This window comes from Cyprinus carpio, chromosome A23 (assembly GCF_018340385.1).
Source record: "Cyprinus carpio isolate SPL01 chromosome A23, ASM1834038v1, whole genome shotgun sequence".
In the NCBI taxonomy this organism is placed as follows: Eukaryota; Metazoa; Chordata; class Actinopteri; order Cypriniformes; family Cyprinidae; genus Cyprinus; species Cyprinus carpio.
Genome location: NC_056594.1, coordinates 4572476 through 4594340, shown reverse-complemented (window position 1 = coordinate 4594340; position 21865 = coordinate 4572476). Strand labels below are relative to the sequence as shown.

The 21865-nt window shown below is 38.7% G+C and overlaps 1 protein-coding gene across 3 annotated transcripts in view; it reads right to left on the bottom strand.

The window, feature by feature from the left end:
* LOC109064089 (titin-like) overlaps positions 1–21865 on the bottom strand; it is an 80710-nt gene that overhangs the window by 15354 nt on the left and 43491 nt on the right. The window contains exons 1-3 of one of the 3 annotated variants that reach the window (XM_042712704.1): positions 1368–1473; positions 1199–1240; positions 716–976 (exon numbers count right to left, since the gene is read on the bottom strand). The exons of the other annotated variants lie outside the window; for them this stretch is intronic. Coding sequence (XP_042568638.1) covers positions 716–976; positions 1199–1240; positions 1368–1398 — 334 coding nt within the window. The 5' untranslated portion in view covers positions 1399–1473. Of the gene's footprint in view, positions 1–715; positions 977–1198; positions 1241–1367; positions 1474–21865 lie in introns of those variants that run through there. 3 annotated transcript variants of the gene reach the window in all.

The window sequence follows — 21865 nt, the reverse complement described above, 5'->3', positions numbered from 1 at the left end:
GATTATCTTGCTGTATTGTGAAATATTATTTTCAAATAACTGTAAATAATTATTTGCTGCTCAAGAAATATTTCTTCTTATTACAGTACTAAATTGTAAATAGCATTAATTTCATCATAAAATAATAATAATAATAATAATAACCTAACAAAACTTTTTAACAGTAGTGTACATATTATCAGTGGCGGCTCGTAGGTTTTAAAATAGAGGAGGTATACTAATTGTATTGGTCTGGGGATCCCTGCCAATTGTTATTATTATTATTATTATTATTATTATTATTATTATTATTATTATTATTATTTGCTTAACCACTTTAAAATGGCTTTTTGGTGGCTTGTTAAAAAAGCTTCCAAAATCATCTTAGATAAATGGCAAAAGTCAAAAGGCTAACATATTTTTAAAATCATAATTTGTGATTTGTAATAATAAAATAATAATAATAATAATAATAATAATAATAATAATAATAATAATAATAATAAAGGGTAAAAATCAAGGAAATTTCTCTGGCATTTCTTTGTTTTTACTGAATCGAAAATGTACCAAACCATGACACCGCTGTGTTGTATAGAACCAAACCGTGAATTTTGTGAACCGTTACACACATAAAAAAAAAAAAAAACATGAAATGAATATATATATATATATATATATATATATATATATATATATATTGTAAATAAATATATAAATATTTGTGATATTTATTTACCTTTTAGAGTTAAAGTGTAACTAGCACTTTTTTCTGATTTAGAAGCTCCCTTTTTTGCTTTGCATTCATATGTTCCACTGCCTCTCACAGTTATGCTGGGCTGATGTTCACTAAGATCAGCTGAGTCCTTGTACCAGTCATATTGTAACCCCGTTGGTCCCTGAGGGACCTCACAGTGCAGAGTGACTGTCTCTGTGCTGTACAGCACCGCATGAGATGGATTCAGAGTAATCTTCGGCTTGGAAATCTGAATAGGAGGTTCTAGGGGATGAATGATTCTTAGGTTAGAGAAGCTAAATACACAATTGTATTAAAAAGTGACTTGAAACTAAAACAGAAAATAAAAATAAAACAGTTGAAAAAGTCATAATAAGATCACATACAAACCAGAAACCAGTATATATATATATATATATATATATATATATATATATATATATATATATATATATATATATATATATATATATAAATGAATCTCACCACCAGTGCTGTCTTGAGATGTAACTTGTACACTCACGGCCACTATAAATTAATACAAAGATTCAGAGATCTCACTGTGAAAAGGCATTACATTGTGATAGTGATAGTTTTAGTTTTATTGGTTTATGTTGTATTAATATTGATTAATATTCCTAATATGGCATCCTACCTGTCAAAATGAAGATTTTAATCCTTTCCATTTGCAGATGCAGTCAAGGCAGAACTGGCAGTGAACAAAGATCTTGCACGAGTAAGAAAAGCTTCCTGTTATAACCACTTTTATACCATGGTCTGTCTGAATACTCAATTCTGATTGGCTGGCAGGCGTTAAAACCGTTTTAGTAATGCGTTGCTTAAACTGATGCACACACACACACCTCGCACATAAACACAGTGAGAGGGAGAGAGGTCGGAGATCGCAGATTGTGCTGCGCACACACAGAAACTTATTGTTGGTGCTGCCCCTAGACTTTTATTAATAAAATTTCATAGATACTAAATACATGGGGGGTGTTCGTGATCGCAAAATCACATTCATTTGTTCGTGATTGGGCTTCACCCTCCTCACCATGGACCCCTGTTACTATGTTCAACTGTTCCCCCTGTCTAGTGCCCCTGCACACAACTTTCATCTCTCTCTCTCTCTCTCTCTCTCTCTCTCTCTCTCTCTCTCTCGATAACTGATTCAAATAAATGATATAATTCGTTCAAATAAATGGTCTAAACCACACTATTTCATCTCTATCTGATTTGAAGCGGGGCAGAATGCTAGAGCTAGCGATCCGTAAAAACCTGCTGTAAAAAACAACTTATTTCAAACAGTAAAATACTGTTATTTCAATAGACAATTGAATACGTAAGGGATACTGTACATCCAGCTGGTTGTTATCACAGAATATCTGCTGACAGGGTGATCAGGAGCTTGACACAAAGCAGAGGGGTCTTGTATCACCCTTAAGGTGGTTAGTCTGCGATAACAACCAGCTGGATGTACATTATCCTGCTTATTACATGGCTACTTGCCACATAAGTAAATAATTAGACACAAAATATTGAAGATAGCAGAAACAATCAAAAGCAAAACTCAAGTGAACACAGCAGTTACGAGCAAATGGCAAGTTCAAACTAGACGGACATTTAAGGGATAGGGTGCAGTTACACAACATTTCACCCCATAAATAATTATGGTGATAAAAGATTTAAGACCAAAATTTTTAAAGTCTTACCAGTATCAAGCACCTGAATCATGCCCTCATGTGAGACAGCCGTTAAGAATGATTGCATTGAAGCAGATCTATACCCAAGGGACTGCTTCTTTTCACAGAATCTGAAAGACGCCTATGCCTGGCCCAGTCAGAGGATGAGCTACTATCGCACAGATCCTTCCTCCTCAGCCATTTAAAGTGACTGGGACTTAGGGTCAATTTTGCCAAGACCGCACTGTCCCCCAGCCAATGGATATTGTTCATGGGAACAGTTCTTGACTCGACCCACATGAGGGCGGTAGTCGCGCCAGAATGTGCACTAGCCATACAGCATCTCGCAGCTTCCTTCAAAGTTGGATCCTCTCGCCCCCTCAAAGTGTTTCAAAGGATGCTAGGCCTCATGGCATCCGTATCACCGGTGCTACAGCTGGGCCTGCTTCACATGAGACCCCTTCAGTACTACCTGAAACCATAAGTTCCGCTCAATGCATGGCGTCACGGACACTTTCGTGTCGGGGTGTATGACAGCTCTGGTCCCTTGGAAAGACCCCCAGTGGTTCAAGCAGAGCATGACCATGGCCATTATTTACAGAAGGAAGGTGGTCTCAACAGATGCTTCCAACACAGGTTGGGGAGCTCTGTGCAAGGGCAAACCGGCCTTCAGCTACTGGTCGGACACAGAAGGTCGGCTACACATCAACTGCCTTGAGATGATGGCAGTATGTCGAACCCTTCAGACCTTCTTACTGGACCTGAAGGGACACCACATGCTAGTCCGCTCAGACAGCATGACAGTGGTATCTTATATAAATCGCCAAGGCAGGCTCACCTCGAAATGCCTTTTGGAGATGGTAGAATGCCTCTTGGAGTGGGCGCATTTCAACCTGCGGTCATTGAGGGCAGCACATGTGCCTGGCATATTGAACCAAGTAGCAGACATGCTATATCTGAGCAACGTCCCCTCAGAAGAGTGGATGCTCCACCCAGAGAAGGTTCAGAAGATCTGGGAGATCTTTGGCAAGGCAGAGGTTGACCTCTTTGTCTCATAAGTAATACCCACGCTCTCAAGAAAGAAACTCGTAGTCTTGAGCGCAAATGGAGAAAAACTAACTTGGAAGTTTTTAGAATTGCGTGGAAAAAACAGTACGTCCAGCTATAGACAGGCTCTAAAAACTGCCAGGGCCGAGCATATCCACAAACTCATAGAAAACAACCAAAACAATCCAAGGTTTTTATTTAGCACAGTGGCTAGATTAACAAATAACCAGACGCCACCCGATCTAAATATTCCCTCACAGTTAAATAGTAATGACTTTATGAATTTCTTCACTGATAAAATAGATAACATCAGAAATACAATAACAAATGTAGATTCTACAGCGTCTAATACTTTAGGTTTATCTATCGCACCCAAAGATAAACTGCAGTGCTTTACAACTATAGGACAGGAAGAGCTAAATAAACGTATCACTACATCTAAACCAACAACATGTTTATCAGATCCTGTACCCACTAAATTACTGAAAGAGTTGTTACCTGTAGCAGAAAAAACGCTTCTCAATATTATTAACTCGTCGTTATCTTCAGGTCACGTCCCAAAACCATTCAAGCTGGCAGTTATTAAGCCTCTTATTAAGAAACCACAACTAGATCCTAGTGAATTGGCAAATTACAGACCCATTTCAAATCTTCCATTTATGTCTAAAATTTTAGAAAAAGTTGTGTCTGCTCAATTGTGCTCCTACCTGGAAAAAAATGATATCTATGAAGAATTTCAGTCGGGTTTCAGGCCCCATCATAGCACAGAAACTGCACTTGTTAAAATTACAAATGACTTGCTTCTTGCATCAGACCAAGGCTGCATCTCATTGCTAGTTTTACTTGATCTTAGTGCTGCGTTCGACACCATAGATCATGACATACTCATAGATAGATTACAAAACTATACAGGTATCCAAGGGCAGGCTTTAAGATGGTTTAGATCCTACCTTTCCGATCGCTACCACTTTGTTTATTTAAATGGCGAGTCATCTCATTTTTTATCAGTAAAATATGGAGTGCCACAAGGATCTGTTCTAGGTCCTCTGCTATTTTTAATATACATGTTGCCCCTTGGTAATATCATTAGAAAATGCAGGATTAGTTTCCACTGTTATGCTGATGATACTGTGACGGGAGGAGCCAACGACAGACACAGTGGGCGTGGCGTCAGGCCTCAGAGAGGTTTTTATTTAACAGAAAAACCAAAAAAAGAGGGAATAAAGTGTCCAAAAGGGGAAGAGTGTCCAAAACAACAGGGAATCTGGTGTCCTCGTCGTGCTGCTGGGTTCGTGGGGGTCTGGCAATGTTCACGGAGGGAAGGGTCCAGGTAAGGGGCGGAGTCCGGTGGCCGCACGCGCTCCCCTCTTGGGTCCGGGGTGCGAGGGGCGGCGGCTCCTTCTAGCGGCCGCTTCCTTCTCGTTGGCCGCGGTGCCTTCAGGGGATGGACAGTCTGGCATTTGGGCCTGATGGCCGTGTGAACGGGTGAACGGGTCCGGCAGCTCACGTTTCTGATGGCGTGGGAGTCCCTCAACGCACCCTTCCTGGACCCACGAGGACACCAGTGTGCATGCACGGGGAAGAGACCGGTCTCCCGAGGAGAGGCGCGTTGGGCTTTTAAACAGCGGCGGTGATGAGGCTCCATTTCCTTCAGGTGTGCCCCATCACACACTGCTAGCCCTGACTCGTCCAGCACCCCTCCTCTATCACACACCCACTCCTGTCGGGAGCCTGGTGAAGGGCAGCGATTTAGGACGGGGTGCCGGTGATTATCAGGGAGGAGGCAGCTGACTCGTCACAATACTCAACTATATATCTCAACAAGACCAGGTGAAACTTCTAAATTATCTAAGCTAACAAAGTGTGTTAAAAACGTAAAAGATTGGATGACCAATAATTTTCTCCTATTAAATTCAGATAAGACAGAGATATTACTTATTGGACCAAAAAACATTACACAGAATATCGTAGATTACATTTTGCAATTAGACGGATGTACTGTTACTTCCTCTACTGTCAAAAATCTGGGTGTTATATTAGACAGCAACTTAGAAACATTGCCAAGCTACGAAACATGTTACCTGTTTCTGATGCAGAAAAGCTAGTTCATGCGTTCATGACCTCTAGACTGGACTATTGTGATGCACTGCTAGGTGGTTTTCCTGCATCCTCAATAAACAAGCTATAGGTAGTCCAAAATGCAGCGGCTAGAGTCTTTACCAGGTCAAGAAAATATGATCATATTACCCCAATTTTACAGTCTCTGCACTGGCTACCTATTAAGTTCCTTATCAGTTACAAAATATTATTACTTACTTATAAGGCCCTTAATGGTATAGCTCCTGCATACCTAACTAGTCTTCTACCACGCTACAACCCATCACGCTCCCTAAGGTCACAAAACGCTGGACTTTTGATAGTACCTAGGATAGCAAAGTCCACTAAAGGAGGTAGAGCTTTTTCGCATTTGGCTCCCAAACTCTGGAATAGCCTTCCTGAAAATGTTCGGGGTGCAGACACACTTCCTCTGTTTAAATCTAGATTAAAAACACACCTCTTTGGCCAAGCATTCAAATAATGCATCTCATAATCTTGGACTGCAGTTATATCTGATCAAATGCGCATTATTATTCTTTAGCTTGGGTTAAACTAATTAATTTTACTTTGCTGGAACAGCAGCTACAGTACACTAATTATCCAGTCTGGGTCCAGAACACCTGAAAAGAGATGATGCCAACCCCCCAGAGGACCTCAGATGCTAACCCAGAGACAACATACAGAACTACCACATTTTGCTATAAGTTTGATTGCATAATTGCTGTTAATAGTGTTAATCGTCTGTTTGTTTACGTCTTTTATTGATTTTTCTGAACATTTCCGCCGTATGCACATAAACTGACAGTCATCACTGATAAGCTACTATTAAATATTGTAGAAACGTAATTTTCTGTAAAGTTGCTTTGCAATGATTTGTATCGTAAAAAGCGCTATACAAATAAACTTGAATTGAATTGAATTGAATTAAATTGAATTTTTTCCCCTTCTTTTATGAACCGCTGATGAGTGATTTATTTAGGATAGAATGCCTCGGATCTTCTGATCTCGTTTACTTTATATATGTGTCGGGAAAACGCTGCTAAGCATCTAGTTATGCTTGTACGGAAAACTTTGTGGTTTGCAATTGTTTATTTTATTTTTTTAATTTATTTATTTTTTTACCTTGTGTTTATATGGGTCTTTGATTTGCTTCCAAAATTGTGTATGAAGAGAAAAAAAATGAATTCTTGCAAACTGTTGTTTGTCTTCTATTATATAATGTGCAAGAAATCTATTTAGTTTTTTTTTTTTTTTTTGCAACTGTGGATTAAAATCTCCCTAAGCTATCTCAGTATTTTGAAATGTATTTGGTGACAAAATCCTGTCTGGCATCCGAACTATAATATATAGATACTTTTTCCAAACTGTTACTAGGGCACGCCACCATTACAAGCTCTGTTGCTGAGCCATTGGTTAATTTTTTTATTCACTGCATGAACCAATGGCTGTGCAGTTACACTCTATAATTGAAAATGCTTCAGTCACTGGAGAAAAAGGAGTTTTCCCCCATAAGCGTCTAGTGACGCAGTACTCGTTCCTGTATTTTAGGAAACTGAGGTTACGTTACTAACTGAGTATGTTATCAGCTTTTACTCATTGTTATCAACGGAGAACATACCTCAGAATGTTGTGACTGACCAATCAGAATCAAGTATTCCACAGAGCCATGTAATAATTTAAATTAACAGCCATATGCAACATTTAACTGTAAACCTATTGGCGCCTGAAAAAAAACTGTCTTGTTCTGTAAAAACAGCATGTGGGAAGTGGAGATTTTTCAACGCAATTGGGCAACACCAGGGTCTTTTTAGATCTGCAGCGAATGGTCCCAAGGAGGATTTCACCACTTTTGTGGAGTGGGTGCTGGAGATGAATGGACTGTATTTCTCCGTATGCACCTCTGAGGACATCTCGAGCCCCACTCCCAATCTAAATCCCCGCCAGCCATCACCACTCAGCTGCACAGAGATTTCGGCAGAGCCAACCGCAGCTGCAGAGCTAGAACCTGCCACGATTAAAGTGCCAGCACTGGATAAAGTGACAGAGTGGATGACTGCCCCAGAGCCTGAGCTCGATTACGTGACTGACCAGGTGTGTGAGCCGGCAACATGGTGTATCGCCGTGGGAGTCCTTGTGGAGATAGAGGGAATGGAATGTCACCCCGCCCACACTCTCACTGCTGAGGGTGAGCTAGTGATTATTTGACTGCCTTCTCCCCTTTGTCTCCTGAGCCCCTGCTGGTTCCGCCCAGCTCTCCTGAACCCCTGTTGGTCCTGCCCAGCTCTCCTTCATCTCTGCTAGTCCTGCCCAGCTCTCCTTCATCAGCCAGCTCCTCATCAACAGCATCAAGGATGTTCCCACCCAGCCTCCCACTTCCTCCTCCTCTGTCTCATCCAGCCAGTCCATTGGCTCTGTGTCATCTGGTCACTAAAGATACCTCAGCTCACCCTCAGCACGCCAAAACCGGTGGATTGGATTAGCTTCAGCATCTTCAGCTTCCAGCTACTTCGAGGTTGGAGGATCTCTTATCTTCCGACACCATCAACTCCACCTTGGCTCATTGCTCCCTCATCTCCACCGTGGTCCATCATCCCTCCATCGGGCTCCCTCGTCCCTCCGGCTCTGCCTTGGTCAGTCATCGACCATCCTTCAATGCCATTGGGCGACTATCCTGGCTAGTCTCCAGTTTCTCACTTGGATCCTCCTGCTCGGGGCTCCTCCCTCCATCTACTCCATCCTGGTCCTATGAACTATGCCCTTTTCCTATTGCCTGCCCCTCACCTGTCCCATGCCCGCCTCCTGAATCCTCACCCTTCCTCCTCTGTTGGACTTATTTTGTCAGCGCAAAGACATGCCGTTCTGGGAGGGGGTGAAATGTTATGTTTTTGTTGTGTTTTGGTTCGGTTTCTCAGTGTTCCCGTTTGCCTGTGTTCACTTGCTTGTTTCTATGTTTGTTTTTGTCAATTAGTTCCACACATCTGGTCTATTCCTCAGTCCATTGCCAGCTATTATTTCTGTTTGGATTGATTATTTCCTCTGGATTTATTATTAAAATTCCCCTTTGGATTATACTCCTTCGCCATGAGCTTTATTATATAACCAGCACGGCATGGTTGTTGGTGCCAGACGGCCCGTCTAAGTATTTCACAATCTGCTCAGTTACTGGGATTTTCACGCACAACCATTTCTAGGGTTTACAAACAATGGTGTGGAAAGGGAAAAAACATCCAGTATGCGGCAGTCCTGTGGGCGAAAATGCCTTGTTGATGCTAGAGGTCAGAATGGGCCGACTGATTCAAGCTGATAGAAGAGCAACTTTGACTGAAATAACCACTCGTTACAACAGAGGTATGCAGCAAAGCATTTGTGAAGCCACAACACGCACAACCTTGAGGCAGATGGGCTACAACAGCAGAAGACCCCACCGGGGAAGACCCACCACTTATCTCCGCTACAAATAGGAAAAAGAGGCTACAATTTGCACGAGCTCACCAAAATTGGAAAGTTGAAAACTGGAAAAATATTGCCTGGTCTGATGAGTCTCGATTTCTGTTGAGACATTCAGATGGTAGAGTCAGAATTTGGCGTAAACAGAATGAGAACATGGATCCATCATGCCTTGTTACCACTGTGCAGGCTGGTGGTGGTGGTGTAATGGTGTGGGGGACATGACAATGAGTTCACTGTACTAAAATGGCCCCCACAGTCACCAGATCTCAACCCTATAGAGCATCTTTGGGATGTGGTGGAACGGGAGCTTCATGCCCTGGATTTGCATCCCACAAATCTCCATCAACTGCAAGATGCTATCCTATCTATATGGGCCAACATTTCTAAAGAATGCTTTCAGCACCTTGTTGAATCAATGCCACGTAGAATTAAGGCAGTTCTGAAGGCGAAAGGGGGTCAAACACAGTATTAGTATGGTGTTCCTAATAATCCTTTAGGTGAGTGTACATGTATATTTATTAATACCATTAGTCAGGATAAACCCTGAAAAAGGCTCGAAGAGCAGCTGAGGCAAGGTCATTTTGAAGAAAACTGGAAAGATTGTGAATAAGAAATTTGCTACTGTCAACCCCAAAGTTGTGTCCCTCCTAAAGAACCTATGACTCTTGATCGGGCTGCCTCTGACATTATACCTGTGATAGCCAATGAGAGTGAGCAAGCATCACCTACCGGAGGTTGCGTGCTTCTGTAGCTGAAACTTGGCTTTTTTACCTAAAATTGCATCTGATCACATGCATAGACAAAACAAAAGGTACTTCAGCTAAACATTCACAGTGCTATGGGAAAGGTATGTAAACTTTGTGATTACCTTGTTATCTTGATGACCCACATTTTTTATTTTTTTTATAATAATAGTTCATGAGTCAGGACCGGAATCATTTTAAGAAGACACTGATTCATCCTCTGAGGTCGTAAACATTAATGTCACAATTACTGTTCATGTTTTTTAGATGTCAAATGAGTGGCAGCCATTTTTTGAATATCATAGATTTAATTCCTTGAAAACATATTTTGTGTTTATCTGAAGAAATAAAGTCATATACATTGCAACTGACATAAGGGTGAGTAAATTCTGTGATTTTTTTAGGTGAATTACCCCTTAAAGAACATTGTGTTTTGTCTGTACCTGTGACTGTGATGAAGATCGGTTAACATTTTATGACCAACCAATATAGATGGTTTCGCTCGGCTTTACTTCCCACTGTGCTCTCAAACCTATCTATTCAGCATTAAACATTTATTCATGCACAGTCCCCAACACTTTTGCACTATACACATATACACGCCTATAATATACAGTCTTCACCAGCAGTTCTGTTAAGATTGTATTTTGTCAGTTTTTCCTCCTCTACTGTAACAAACACCATCATTTGCTCTCCAAATATAGTTCAAGGGTTACTCCACCGCAAAATGAAAATTTTGTCATTAATCACTTACCCTCATGTCGTTCCAAACCCGTAAAAGCTTTGTTCATCTTCGGGAAACAAAATTGTAAGATATTTTGGATAAAAACCGGTAGGCTTGAGACTGTCCCATAGACTGCCAAGTAAGTAACACTGTCAAGGTCCAGGAAAGTATGAAAAGCATCGTCAGAATAGTCCATCTGCCATCAGTGATTCAACCGTAATGTTATGATGCCATTAGAATACTTTTTGTAAATGAGGAAAACAAAAATAATGACTTTATTCAACAATTCCTCTCCTCTGTGTCTCTACAAATCAGCGTAGTGCCGTTTTGGCAATTCTGAGCAGTACGCAGGTGGCGTACACTCTTCTGTGTCAGTTGCGCTGCACTGATGCGCCATTGTCTTTCAAACCAAAGCGTAAATACATGTAAAAAATTTGTGTATACACGAAGTGTATTTACGCTTTGGTTTGAAGGGCAACAGCGCATCAGTGCAGCGCAGCTGACACAGAAGAGCGTAAGCCGCTTGCGTACTGCTCAGACTTGCCAGTCTATGGGACAGTCTCAAGCCTACTGGTTTTTATCCAAAATATCTTAAAGTGTGTTCCAAAGATGAAAGAAGCTTTTACGGGTTTGGAATGACATGGGGGTAAGTGAATAATGACAAAATTTTCATTTTGGGATGCAGTATCCTTTTAATTAACCAACATGTTTATTTTCTGACTAATTAAAAAGTGTTTCCAGAGTGCATGAACACTAGCTTTTGCCATGTGGTATATTTTGTCACTAATATTATGAAAAAAAAAAAAATCTTTTCAGACCCTTTTGTCCTCTCAGGCCAGAGCCATCAGTAGCTGCGTGAGATATTTGCCTGTTCGCAAGGTTTTTTTTCCAGCTATTGGTTTGGTTAATGTGTTTCTCTCAGACTTGCACTTAGTCTCATGCCAGCTTCAAAAAAAAAAAAAATAATAATAATGTTGGTGTTGGCTGTTTTTTCCCCTTTAATTGCACTTTTTCTCTGTGACACTTTATTGTTAAAAATACAGTTTACACTGTTAAAATGCTGTTAAAAGATTAAAACAGCTAATTTAACAAAGCTTTTAGCTGTTTTAATAAATGGAAAATGAATGCTATATTACAGTCTATTTCTCCTTAATTTTTTCTACTAAATATACTAGAGATGTTAGGATATCAGACAATAGAGCAAATAGAAAATGACTTGTATAATATTTCAGAATTATAGCTTTAGCCAATGCTGCTAGCACTAAACTGTAAAATTACAGCACAGTCGTAAAATGTAAAAAGTGTAGAATTACGGTGAATCAATGGAACCATAGCCACCAGTTTTTTACTGTAAAATTACAGCACAGCCATAAAACAGATAACAGTACTGAAACTGTACAATTATGGTAAATCGCTGGAACCATTGCTGCCAGTACTTTACTGTGAAATTACAGCACTACTGTAAAATGGGAAAACGGTGGCAAAACAGTAAAATTACAATAAATGGCTGGAACCACTGCTGCCAGTATTTTACTGTAAATTTACGGGGACATTTTTTACATTGTGATGAAAATAACTGTTATTTTTACCCTTCCGGTTAAATATTGCACTGCTAACATCATAAACAGCTTTAATGGGCAAATGACCATGGTATATACTTAAGGGTTGTGGCTTCGAGTCTCGTACTGGCAGAGATTGTAGGTGGGGGGTGTGAATGTACAGCGCTCTCTCCCACCTTAAGTACCATGACTGAGGTACTCTTGAGCAAGGCACCGAACCCCCAACTGCTCCCCGGGTGCCGCAGCAAAAAATGGCTGCCCACTGCTCCGGGTGTGTGTTCATGGTGTGTTTGTGTGTTAACTGCTGTGTGTGTGCACTTTGGATGGAATAAATGCAAAGCACTAATTCCGAGTATGGGTCACCATACTTGGCCACATATCACGTCACTTTAAAAATAAGTGGGATAATGCATGGCTAGCTGTGCATGAAATGATTTCAGTGCACTTCGCGGAGGCTTTGCTTCACGAAGGGTGGTTCTTAACAGTTAGCCATGCATTATCCTTACTTATTATTCTGGTTTCTGTTTTATTTTTTGTGGGTGTGGTTCAAATCATCATTTCAAAAAATGTTGATGAATGCAAAGTTTTATGTTAACTTCCTTGTTCCCCCAGCCTTGTTGTGTCAGTAGTACTGCTGGATTATGACAGGCATTCACAACTCACTAAAGTCACTTTTAGTTTGAACCAGAAGAACCTTAAATGTGTGCACATCAACAACATATAGAAGGAAATGTCTTTTTGTCTCTCTCTTCAGTGCACTTTAATCACACGCCAAAATAATAATAATAATAATAATAATAATAATAATAATAAGAAGAAGAAGAAGAAGAAGAAGAAGAAGAAGAAGAAGAATATATATATTAGCCATGCATTATCCTTACTTATTATTCTGGTTTCTGTTTTATTTTTTGTGGGTGTGGTTCAAATCATCATTTCAAAAAATGTTGATGAATGCAAAGTTTTATGTTAACTTCCTTGTTCCCCCAACCTTGTTGTGTCAGTAGTACTGTTGGATTATGACAGGCATTCACAACTCACTAAAGTCACTTTTAGTTTGAACCAGAAGAACCTTAAATGTGTGCACATCAACAACATATAGAAGGAAATGTCTTTTTGTCTCTCTCTTCAGTGCACTTTAATCACACGCCAAAATAATAATAATAATAATAATAATAATAATAAGAAGAAGAAGAAGAAGAAGAAGAAGAAGAAGAAATATTTATTTATATATATGGGGGGCAATATATATATATATATATATATATATATATATATATATGGGGGGCACATCTATCACAGGTTTCTTTAGTTTTAAACCAAAAATAAACCTGATTGAAGTTGTTATATCAAACAGTTTTTAAACAGTTTAAGGTGGAAAGTCATTTTTCTTTTTAAGCCTCATTGAGACCAGCCTTCCGATCTGACATGTGGTGAACCAACAAACCATTTTCTCAAAAAAACTGAAAAGAAGTGATGTCAAGAATAATTGCACATTTTGGATGGTGTTTGAAAACCCATGGCTGATGGGAACAACAGTAGTTTGCGGTCTTTTTTCATTGTGTCAGCACACTGACACATTTTTAACTGTAGCCTAGTGGTTAATGTCAAACAACAACACCTAGTTCTTACATTACAGTAAATAAAACTAAGTACATAAAAACTAACTTATACTGTATTTAATTATTATTATAATCATTATTATTGAAATTGCCCAAGTTATTGGTGATTGTATTGTACAGAATGTTAAATGATTAAATAGTACAGAATGCTAGCTGCCACACATAACAGAAGTCAGTTAAATCTCAAACACATAGAGACTCTTTCAGCTAGATATTGTAATATCGAGACTGTGTCTGTGCCCTGAACTAGCAAATACAAAAAACTTCCAAACCTATTTAAGGGTTATAACTAAAAAACAAACAAAAAAAAAACAGATATAATACAGGTAAACAGATGCTAAAGCTTGTCTTGATGAATATTAGATCCCTTTCTACAAAAGCACTTTTGTAAATTATATGATCACACATCATAGCCTAGTTGTGCTGTGTTTGACAGAAACCTGGCTAGGTCTGGGTGTATAATTCTTTTGAAGTGATGGTGCTTTATGTAACATTATCTAGTGCAAGTGATAAATACTTTTTGACATTTGTACTGGCTACTGTATACAGCCCACCAGAGCACCATACAGACTTTATCAAAGAGTTTGTCGATTTTCGAGTTAGTGCTGGCTGCAGAAATGTATTAATTGTTGATGATTTTGTTTTTCATTTACTGTAGATAATGGAAAAGATACTGTACACTGAGTAACATTTATAGGCATTCTAAACTATATTGGATTTAGATAACATTAGCCAGGACCTACTCATTGTCGTAATCATATATTTGATTGGGATGTAGATTCGTTTAACTGAGTGGAGTTAGGCAGGTGCTGAGCCTGTGGCTGTTCTATATGTAAGCATCAATGTCTTGAACTTGATGCGAGCCACAACCGGTAGCCAGTGCAAGGAGATAAAGAGAGGTGTAACATGGGCTCTATTGGGCTCATTGAAGACTAGTCATGCGCTGCATTCTGAATCATTTGTAGAGGTTTGTGCTTGATGGAAGTCCAGCCAGAAGAGCATTGCAGTAGTCCAGCCTAGAAATGAAAAGGGCCTGGACAAGAAGTTGTGCAGCATGCTCCATCAGAAAGGGGCTGATCTTTCTGATGTTGTGCAATGCAAACCTGCAAGATCGAGCAGTCTTTGCAATGTGGTCTTTGAAGGTCAGCTGGTCATCAAAGATTACACCAAGTTTTCTGACTGAAACTGATGGGGTAATTGTAGAATATTGTAGCTGGATGGTGAAATCACACTGTAGGGTTGGAGTGGCAGGGAAGACAAGAAGCTCAGTCTTTGCCAGGTTGAGCTGTAGGTGATTTTCTTTCACCCATGCCGAGATGTCTGCCAGGTAGCCTGAGATCCGTGCAGCTACCGTTGGATCATCTGGTTGAAATGAAGATAGAGCTGTGTGTCATCAGCATAGAAATGGTAGGAGAAGCCATGTGCCTGTATGATGGGACCCAGTGATGTAGTGTATATGGAGAAGAGAAGGGGTAGAACTGATCCCTGAGGAACCCCAGTGACCAGTTGATGTGCTTTGGATACCTCCCCTCCTCTGGCTCTGCCTTGGTCCTCAGTTGAACTGGATTTTCTCCCTTCAACCTGGCTCCACCTTGGCACCCAGATTCTTTGGTGTCGCCTGGTCTCTTTGGTTCTTCGGCTCCATCTGGGTCTAACACTTGATGGCTTTTCTGTCAAGTGTTGGTCATCAGTTACGAATCTGGGTGTGCTATATTGTGCAATCGGTCATTTAAAAGCCACATCCCTAGAAATTGTAAAACTCCATCTGGTCCAAAATGCAGCAGTGTTCTTACTACAGCCAAGAAGTATGACCATATTAGCCTGGTTCTCTCAATACAGCATTAACTCACTATTAAACATTACATACATTTTAAAATCCTGTTGATTATTTCAAATCTCTAAACGATTTAGCTCTGAAATACTTAAGCGAGCTCCTATCACATTATAGTACTTCATGTATATTGCAGTCTCAAAATTCTGCCCAGCTGATAATACTGAGAGTATCAAAATCAACTGCAGGCGTTAGATCCTTTTACTACTTAGTGCTTGGAATAATCTTTTTCCTACTTGGCGCCTTAACTCTTGTACAATCTTCCAATAGTTGTTCAGGACGCAGACACACTCTGTCAGTTTAAAGAACAGCCCTGAATGTCAGCGAAGACTATGACTAGACAATCCCCTGTGAAGAGCTCTTTAACATGACAGCCACTGGCACAGATCCAGGACCAGACAAGTGTAAAGCCTCTTTCACACAGAAACTCTGGAAAATACACGAATAAGGTGTCCCGTGATTTGTCCCAGGATCGTTTGATTGTGGTTCATTCACACTGCCAGTGATTTTCCAGAATCTGTGTGTGCGTTCACACACATCCCGTAAAGATCCCGTAAAGACACATGACATTACGATGTGACGTGTAATGTGACATGTTCCATTTCACTAAGCTGGTGAATGATTTCAGCTTCAGCGTGGATAGTGAGGAGCTACCTGGTCTCTGCTTCATTACAGTTTGCATATATTTGTTTTGTTGTGAATGTAGATCTTCCTTCAAAACACCCGGTAAAAGAGTTGCATGACAGCCTGCGTCATCACGACACACCCTTTACAGTATTGGTTCTGGTTTTGTTCAAACAGAGCTTGCTCCGGGACTGAACCCGGCAATGTTACTAGGTCCCCAAACCCGGATCAATCCCAGAATCAATCCCGGGACGTGTTTGCATTCAAAGAAGGCACTCCGGCAATTTTATAGTGTTTTATAGTGTAATCTCCTCATGAAGCCAAAATTCAAGGACTCTCATAAAACAGATGCCATCCAACAAAACAATAAAACTCAATAATTTAGAGAAAAGAAAGAATGCCACATTGCCCAAACTTCTTTTCTTGCTCATTTATGACCCCCCTCTACCCTTTTCACTCTTCTCCCCCACCAGGCTTCACTGTAAGTTCACTAAGAATATCTAGACGCAACATATTTTTTTATCATGTGAATCTTTTTTTTTTTTTTTTTTATGTTTCGTATCATTCTAAATGTCTCATATTATGAGACAACATGCACTGAAAAGGTGTGACACTGAAACAGTATCGGTGGTCATAGAGACACACTGATGACATATTGATATTAATAATAGATCAGATGTGCTTAGTATTTAGCATTAGAAAGAACACAAGCACTACAATATTTAGACCCAAAATGAAGATGCTTTGTGGGATAAACAGGTCAATAGTAGCTTTTCTCACCACTGTCACGCTACAGCATTGTGTACTGCTGCTCCTCAACCGATGAACTGCAAAGGACAAAAAACTGCTTTGAGATAATTACATCAGTCTTTACAATTGTTTCTCCCATTTTCAAGATTACAAGTACAACAGTAATCAAATGATTAGCCACAATAATATTGATCATGGGACATGAAGGATACCTGCAATCATGTGACTTCTAGAGGGAAGGTGTGCTGGTACTTGATGTAATGGTTTTCCTATAGCCAACTTAATATGGCTTTTTTGATTTGAGTAAACAATGGCCCAGTAAAGCCCAAAGTATACTTCTGTTTTGATGCAAATGTTTAGCATTTACATACAGCTGAATGTCTTTCAATATTCCATCCACTTGTTAAGTATGACGTCAAGCAATCATTTCAAGTCAGCTGATAAAAACAAATCCAAACAAATTCAAGACATACTTAACATTTGATTCAAGCTAAAAACAAATCCTATCCATATCTATCCATAATATTGCTTTCTGCAAGTAAAATCTGTCTCATCTGAATCAAGAAAGAAATATGCTCAGATGAACCACCATTCACAAGCAAACACAAATCCCAAAAAGTTTTAAACAATTTAGCCAGAACCAGTTTGAAGTATAAAATGTTTTTTTTTTTTTTTTTTTTTTACATGTATCCAGCTTTTCAATTCAGAAGACATTAACTGATGGACTGGAGTGGTGTGGATTACTTGTGCATTATTGTGATGTTTTTATCAGCTATTTGGACTCTCATTCTGATGGCACCCATTCACTGCAGAGGATCCACTGGTGAACATGTGATGCAATGCTACATTTCTCCAAATCTGATGAAGAAACAAACTCATCTACATCTTGGTTGGCCTGAGGGTGAATAAATATTCAGCAAATGTTCATGTTTGGGTGAACTATTCCTGTAAGCATAACTACCACAAGGATGTGGGTTTGACATGCTTGACATTGCAACTTGAATTTAACAACTTTAAAATTCATGTTTGAGGTCTGACTGCATGTAAGTTATTTCCACTTTAAATTTATAATTAAAAACCTTTTATTGTAGTTTTAAGATATTTTGTGGAATTTTATACTGGGTCTTTGAGGGCTAAAAAAAATATTGTTAAAAATATTGAATAAACCTGTATGTTTTCTTAATTCTTACAGCTCCTAGGTTTTAGGAGTTGTGTGTTTGTTAAACAAACACAAGTCTTTCAGTGCTGGGAAACCAAACAAGTGTTAATTTAAGGTGTTGTCCCGCAGTGTGTGTCTGTCGGAAGTCATGGTCTTGTGCTGTTTTTTGTTCCCTGCTCTCTTCAAGGCGACTATTTTTTTTTTTTTTTGTCAGTTGAAGAATATAACGTGACATTAAATATGTGAGTTTAGTATAAATCTATATAGAGACAAAAAATAAATAAATTAATTAATAAATAAAATCACTGAGGTTAATGTGTGAGTTCTTTCTTTTGTTTGGTGTAACTATTACTGTCATTTAAAACTGATGCTGCTCATGCCTTTCTTAAATACAAGTTCCTGGAAGCTTAGTGTGCATTCAACAGGATTTAGAGACCTACTACATAACAGGCATGCTTTGATGCACATCTAGAATTGTGGGATGAGCGTTCAGAGATATTTCAGTAACGGTAAGCAGTTTGGACTTGGAATTGCGTGTTTACATTTTGCAATTCAGACATTATCAGAATTGTGAGATATTTTCAAAATTGCTAAAAAAAAGTCAGAATTATGAGATGAAAATGTCACAATTACTCTTTATATTCCATGGCAGAAATAAGCTTTCATAAGTTCCGCATTTGTAAGGGGGAAAAAACAAAACAAAAAATGCACAGTCCAGCACACTTTCTTTCGGTATATATACTTTTTTTTTTTTGTAAATACTTAGCCTATGTAGGTTTTACCTTTTATTCTGTATATTTTTATGAAAATGTAAGCAAATAAGCAGTTTTTGTACATTATTTCACCAAAAAACAAAAAACAAAACAAAAAAACAAAACAAAAAACAAAACAAATGAAGACACTTTAAAAGTTTCAGTCCCGTTCCATCAAAAACCAACAGATGGCCTTGGAATTGAGTCACTGAGTGTCTCTGATTCCATCTGGTGGGGAAAAATGACATAAAATTGCATTTTATTGTTACTGCCACTAGAGGGGCCTATAGAATTCTATGGAGATTTTTAACTGCGCAAAACAAGTTCATGAGAAATTAGATAATCTTGAGGCTTTAATTTGGGTGTTTATGGATTATGGATTATGGAATATGTTATAAACTCATTGGTCTCCACCACATTACTCAAATTTAACTAAGTAAAAAAAAAAAAGGAAAATTACAGTCATATCTTAGCAGAAACATGAAACATGATATAATTGTGTTCTGTGGGAGTGTGTGTACCATGGGTGTGTATGTGCATGTGTGTGTGTGTGTGTGAGTTTTTTTTTTCTGCATTGGGTATATTCTCTAGTCTCAGCCCTTCATTTGGGCATAAATCTTTACTGAATTGTCTCAGATTTTGTAAATCCAAAAAAATTAAATGTAATAAAAAATGCAAATTCCATTCATTCCTATGTGGGTCAAAATGACCCGAGGGATGGATGAAGGCTAGATACTATTATTTTTCACCTATTAGTTATTAAAATTAGTATTTAATAGTGTATATTGTCTGCTTATTTTTTATATTTTACTTAAAAATAGTTCATTTAAATTATGTATTAAAATTGCTAAAATTATTACTTTAAATTATTTTAAAAATCCACACCAGCTATTTTTGTGCAATAACTGGGTTCAAGGCATGATGTCACATTCCCATATGGCTATATGTTCCCCTACATTTCATCAACCACCCACTCCTAGTCCCTATGTGTCTTGCCCTTTTTAGTTGCCATAGTTACGCTCATTACTTGTCATGACAGTTCATTAACCACGCCCCCTTGATTCCCTGTTAAGCTTGTTCTCTTGTGTATAAATGGTTATTTTATTTCACTTGTAGTTTGTCAGGCTCCTATGAATTTGTCTGTTTCTCTGTTAGTTTATTAACTGTTGCAAAATACAGTGTATCACAGACCACATCAGATCATCTGTAATATGCATCTGTACGTTCAAAACTCCACAGACACCATGAAACATGGCTTGGCAGTTTCGCAATTGTTGCTAGGAGCTTTTTTGTGAACCACTTGGCTGAAAAGCTTCAATGCTTCCTGAGGCTTCATCTCACCATCACTACTTTAAGGCTTAGAAATACACAGACTAATCTATTTATGATGAATATAATGTGTATTTTCTAGTGGTATATAATGATTTTATAACATAATATTACAACTGTGTAATAAACGTAGTGGGTTGAAATGAATGGGGCTATCAAATGTGTGTAAATCAAGTCTTTGCTCATAAAAGTCAGGAGTGGCAATATTATTAGTCTAAAACTGGAAAGTGGCTGAATTTAACAGGGCAGAGGACTGTGAATTTACAAGATTCAAACCTCTTCCTGAACCAGTCAGGCCAGGCGAGGCTTCGGATGTCATCAATGACGTCATTGCTCTAAAGCAATACAAGCCTCGATACGCACTTCAATGAAAGTTGCCGGGATTTCTCGACACACGCTACGAAGCCTCGGCACAGAACGTAACATCACTATATTAAAGTTTTCCTGCATTTAGATCGCTTCCCTGCCTGTTCTTTCAGATCCTTTACTCACATAAATGCATTTATTTCTGAGCCAGACTCTGTTACATCATAAATTAAATATATATAAACTGAGTTGACTGAGGGAAATATGTTGACTGTACGTTCATAGTTTCACAGACCTTGTGAAACGTGGCTTGGCAGTTTCGCAATTGTTGCTAGGAGCTCTCAGATTGATATAAAATTTTTGAACAGAAATGTATTACGTGTGTAGCGCTGTAATGTAAAACACAATCATTTTAAATCACTTCAATACAATTCAAAAATAAGACGGTTATTCAGAGATGAGAGCATTCAGTTTTGACTGAGGACATCATGATGTGCACCAAGGCTGGCCTCGACACGGCATCAGTTTGATCATCAGTATGCTCTCAGAGGACAGGAATAGTATTTCTGATGTTCCGCACAGGTGTGGTTAATTAAAATCTGTAATGAGCTCAAACTTCTAGCCTAGCTGACTCCCCATTACCTCATTCATATTGTTTAAGGCCTTTAAGGACCCCATGAAATCGAACAGTGCACTTTTTTCTGGTGTTGATGGGTTTCCTATAGGAATAGGAAGTTTGGCCAGGACATTTCGAAGGACATGTCCTCAAAATAAATAAATAAATAAATAAATAAATAAATAAATAAATAAATAAAGAATATCCAGTGGCCTTAAGTTAGATCAATTTCTCAAGGCTGGAGGAAATGAGGAACCATAAGCTAGAGTATTATGAAGCCCCCCATGATTTACACAGTAATTATAATTAATAGGGAGGGGCATTCACATTCCAAAACGCATTTTATTTGGACACGCACATGAGTGTATGTTGTATTTGCATATACATTTTATGAGTACACTAGCATATAGACAACCCAGACCTGGAGTGTCATTTCTGCTGATATTAGGCTGATATTACTTATGTCAATACTTATGTACTAATGTTTATTTTGATTCTTGAATGTTTCAATGTGAAATTACCAGTGAATTAAAAGTGCATTGAATTTGAAACAGATGAACAAATGAACATGAAATGTTCAATGAATGGCACTCAAGTTTTTTTGCTCTATTGCATTTAAAAAGATTGCTTGACCTACACTAAACCCCAGCCTAAACCTAATCGATAATGTTAACAAAAGCTAATGCAGGGTAAAAATGAATTTGCCATTTTTGCTTGCTTCTACAAGTCTTTGAGCTCTTTTATCATGATCAGTGGGAAATCACACAAGCTGGCACAAAAGCGGTTGATGGTTTTTTAATACATCAAGCCACTGAACTTTTAAATACATCTTATATTCATATACAGTAGCTTCAGATACCTGTTC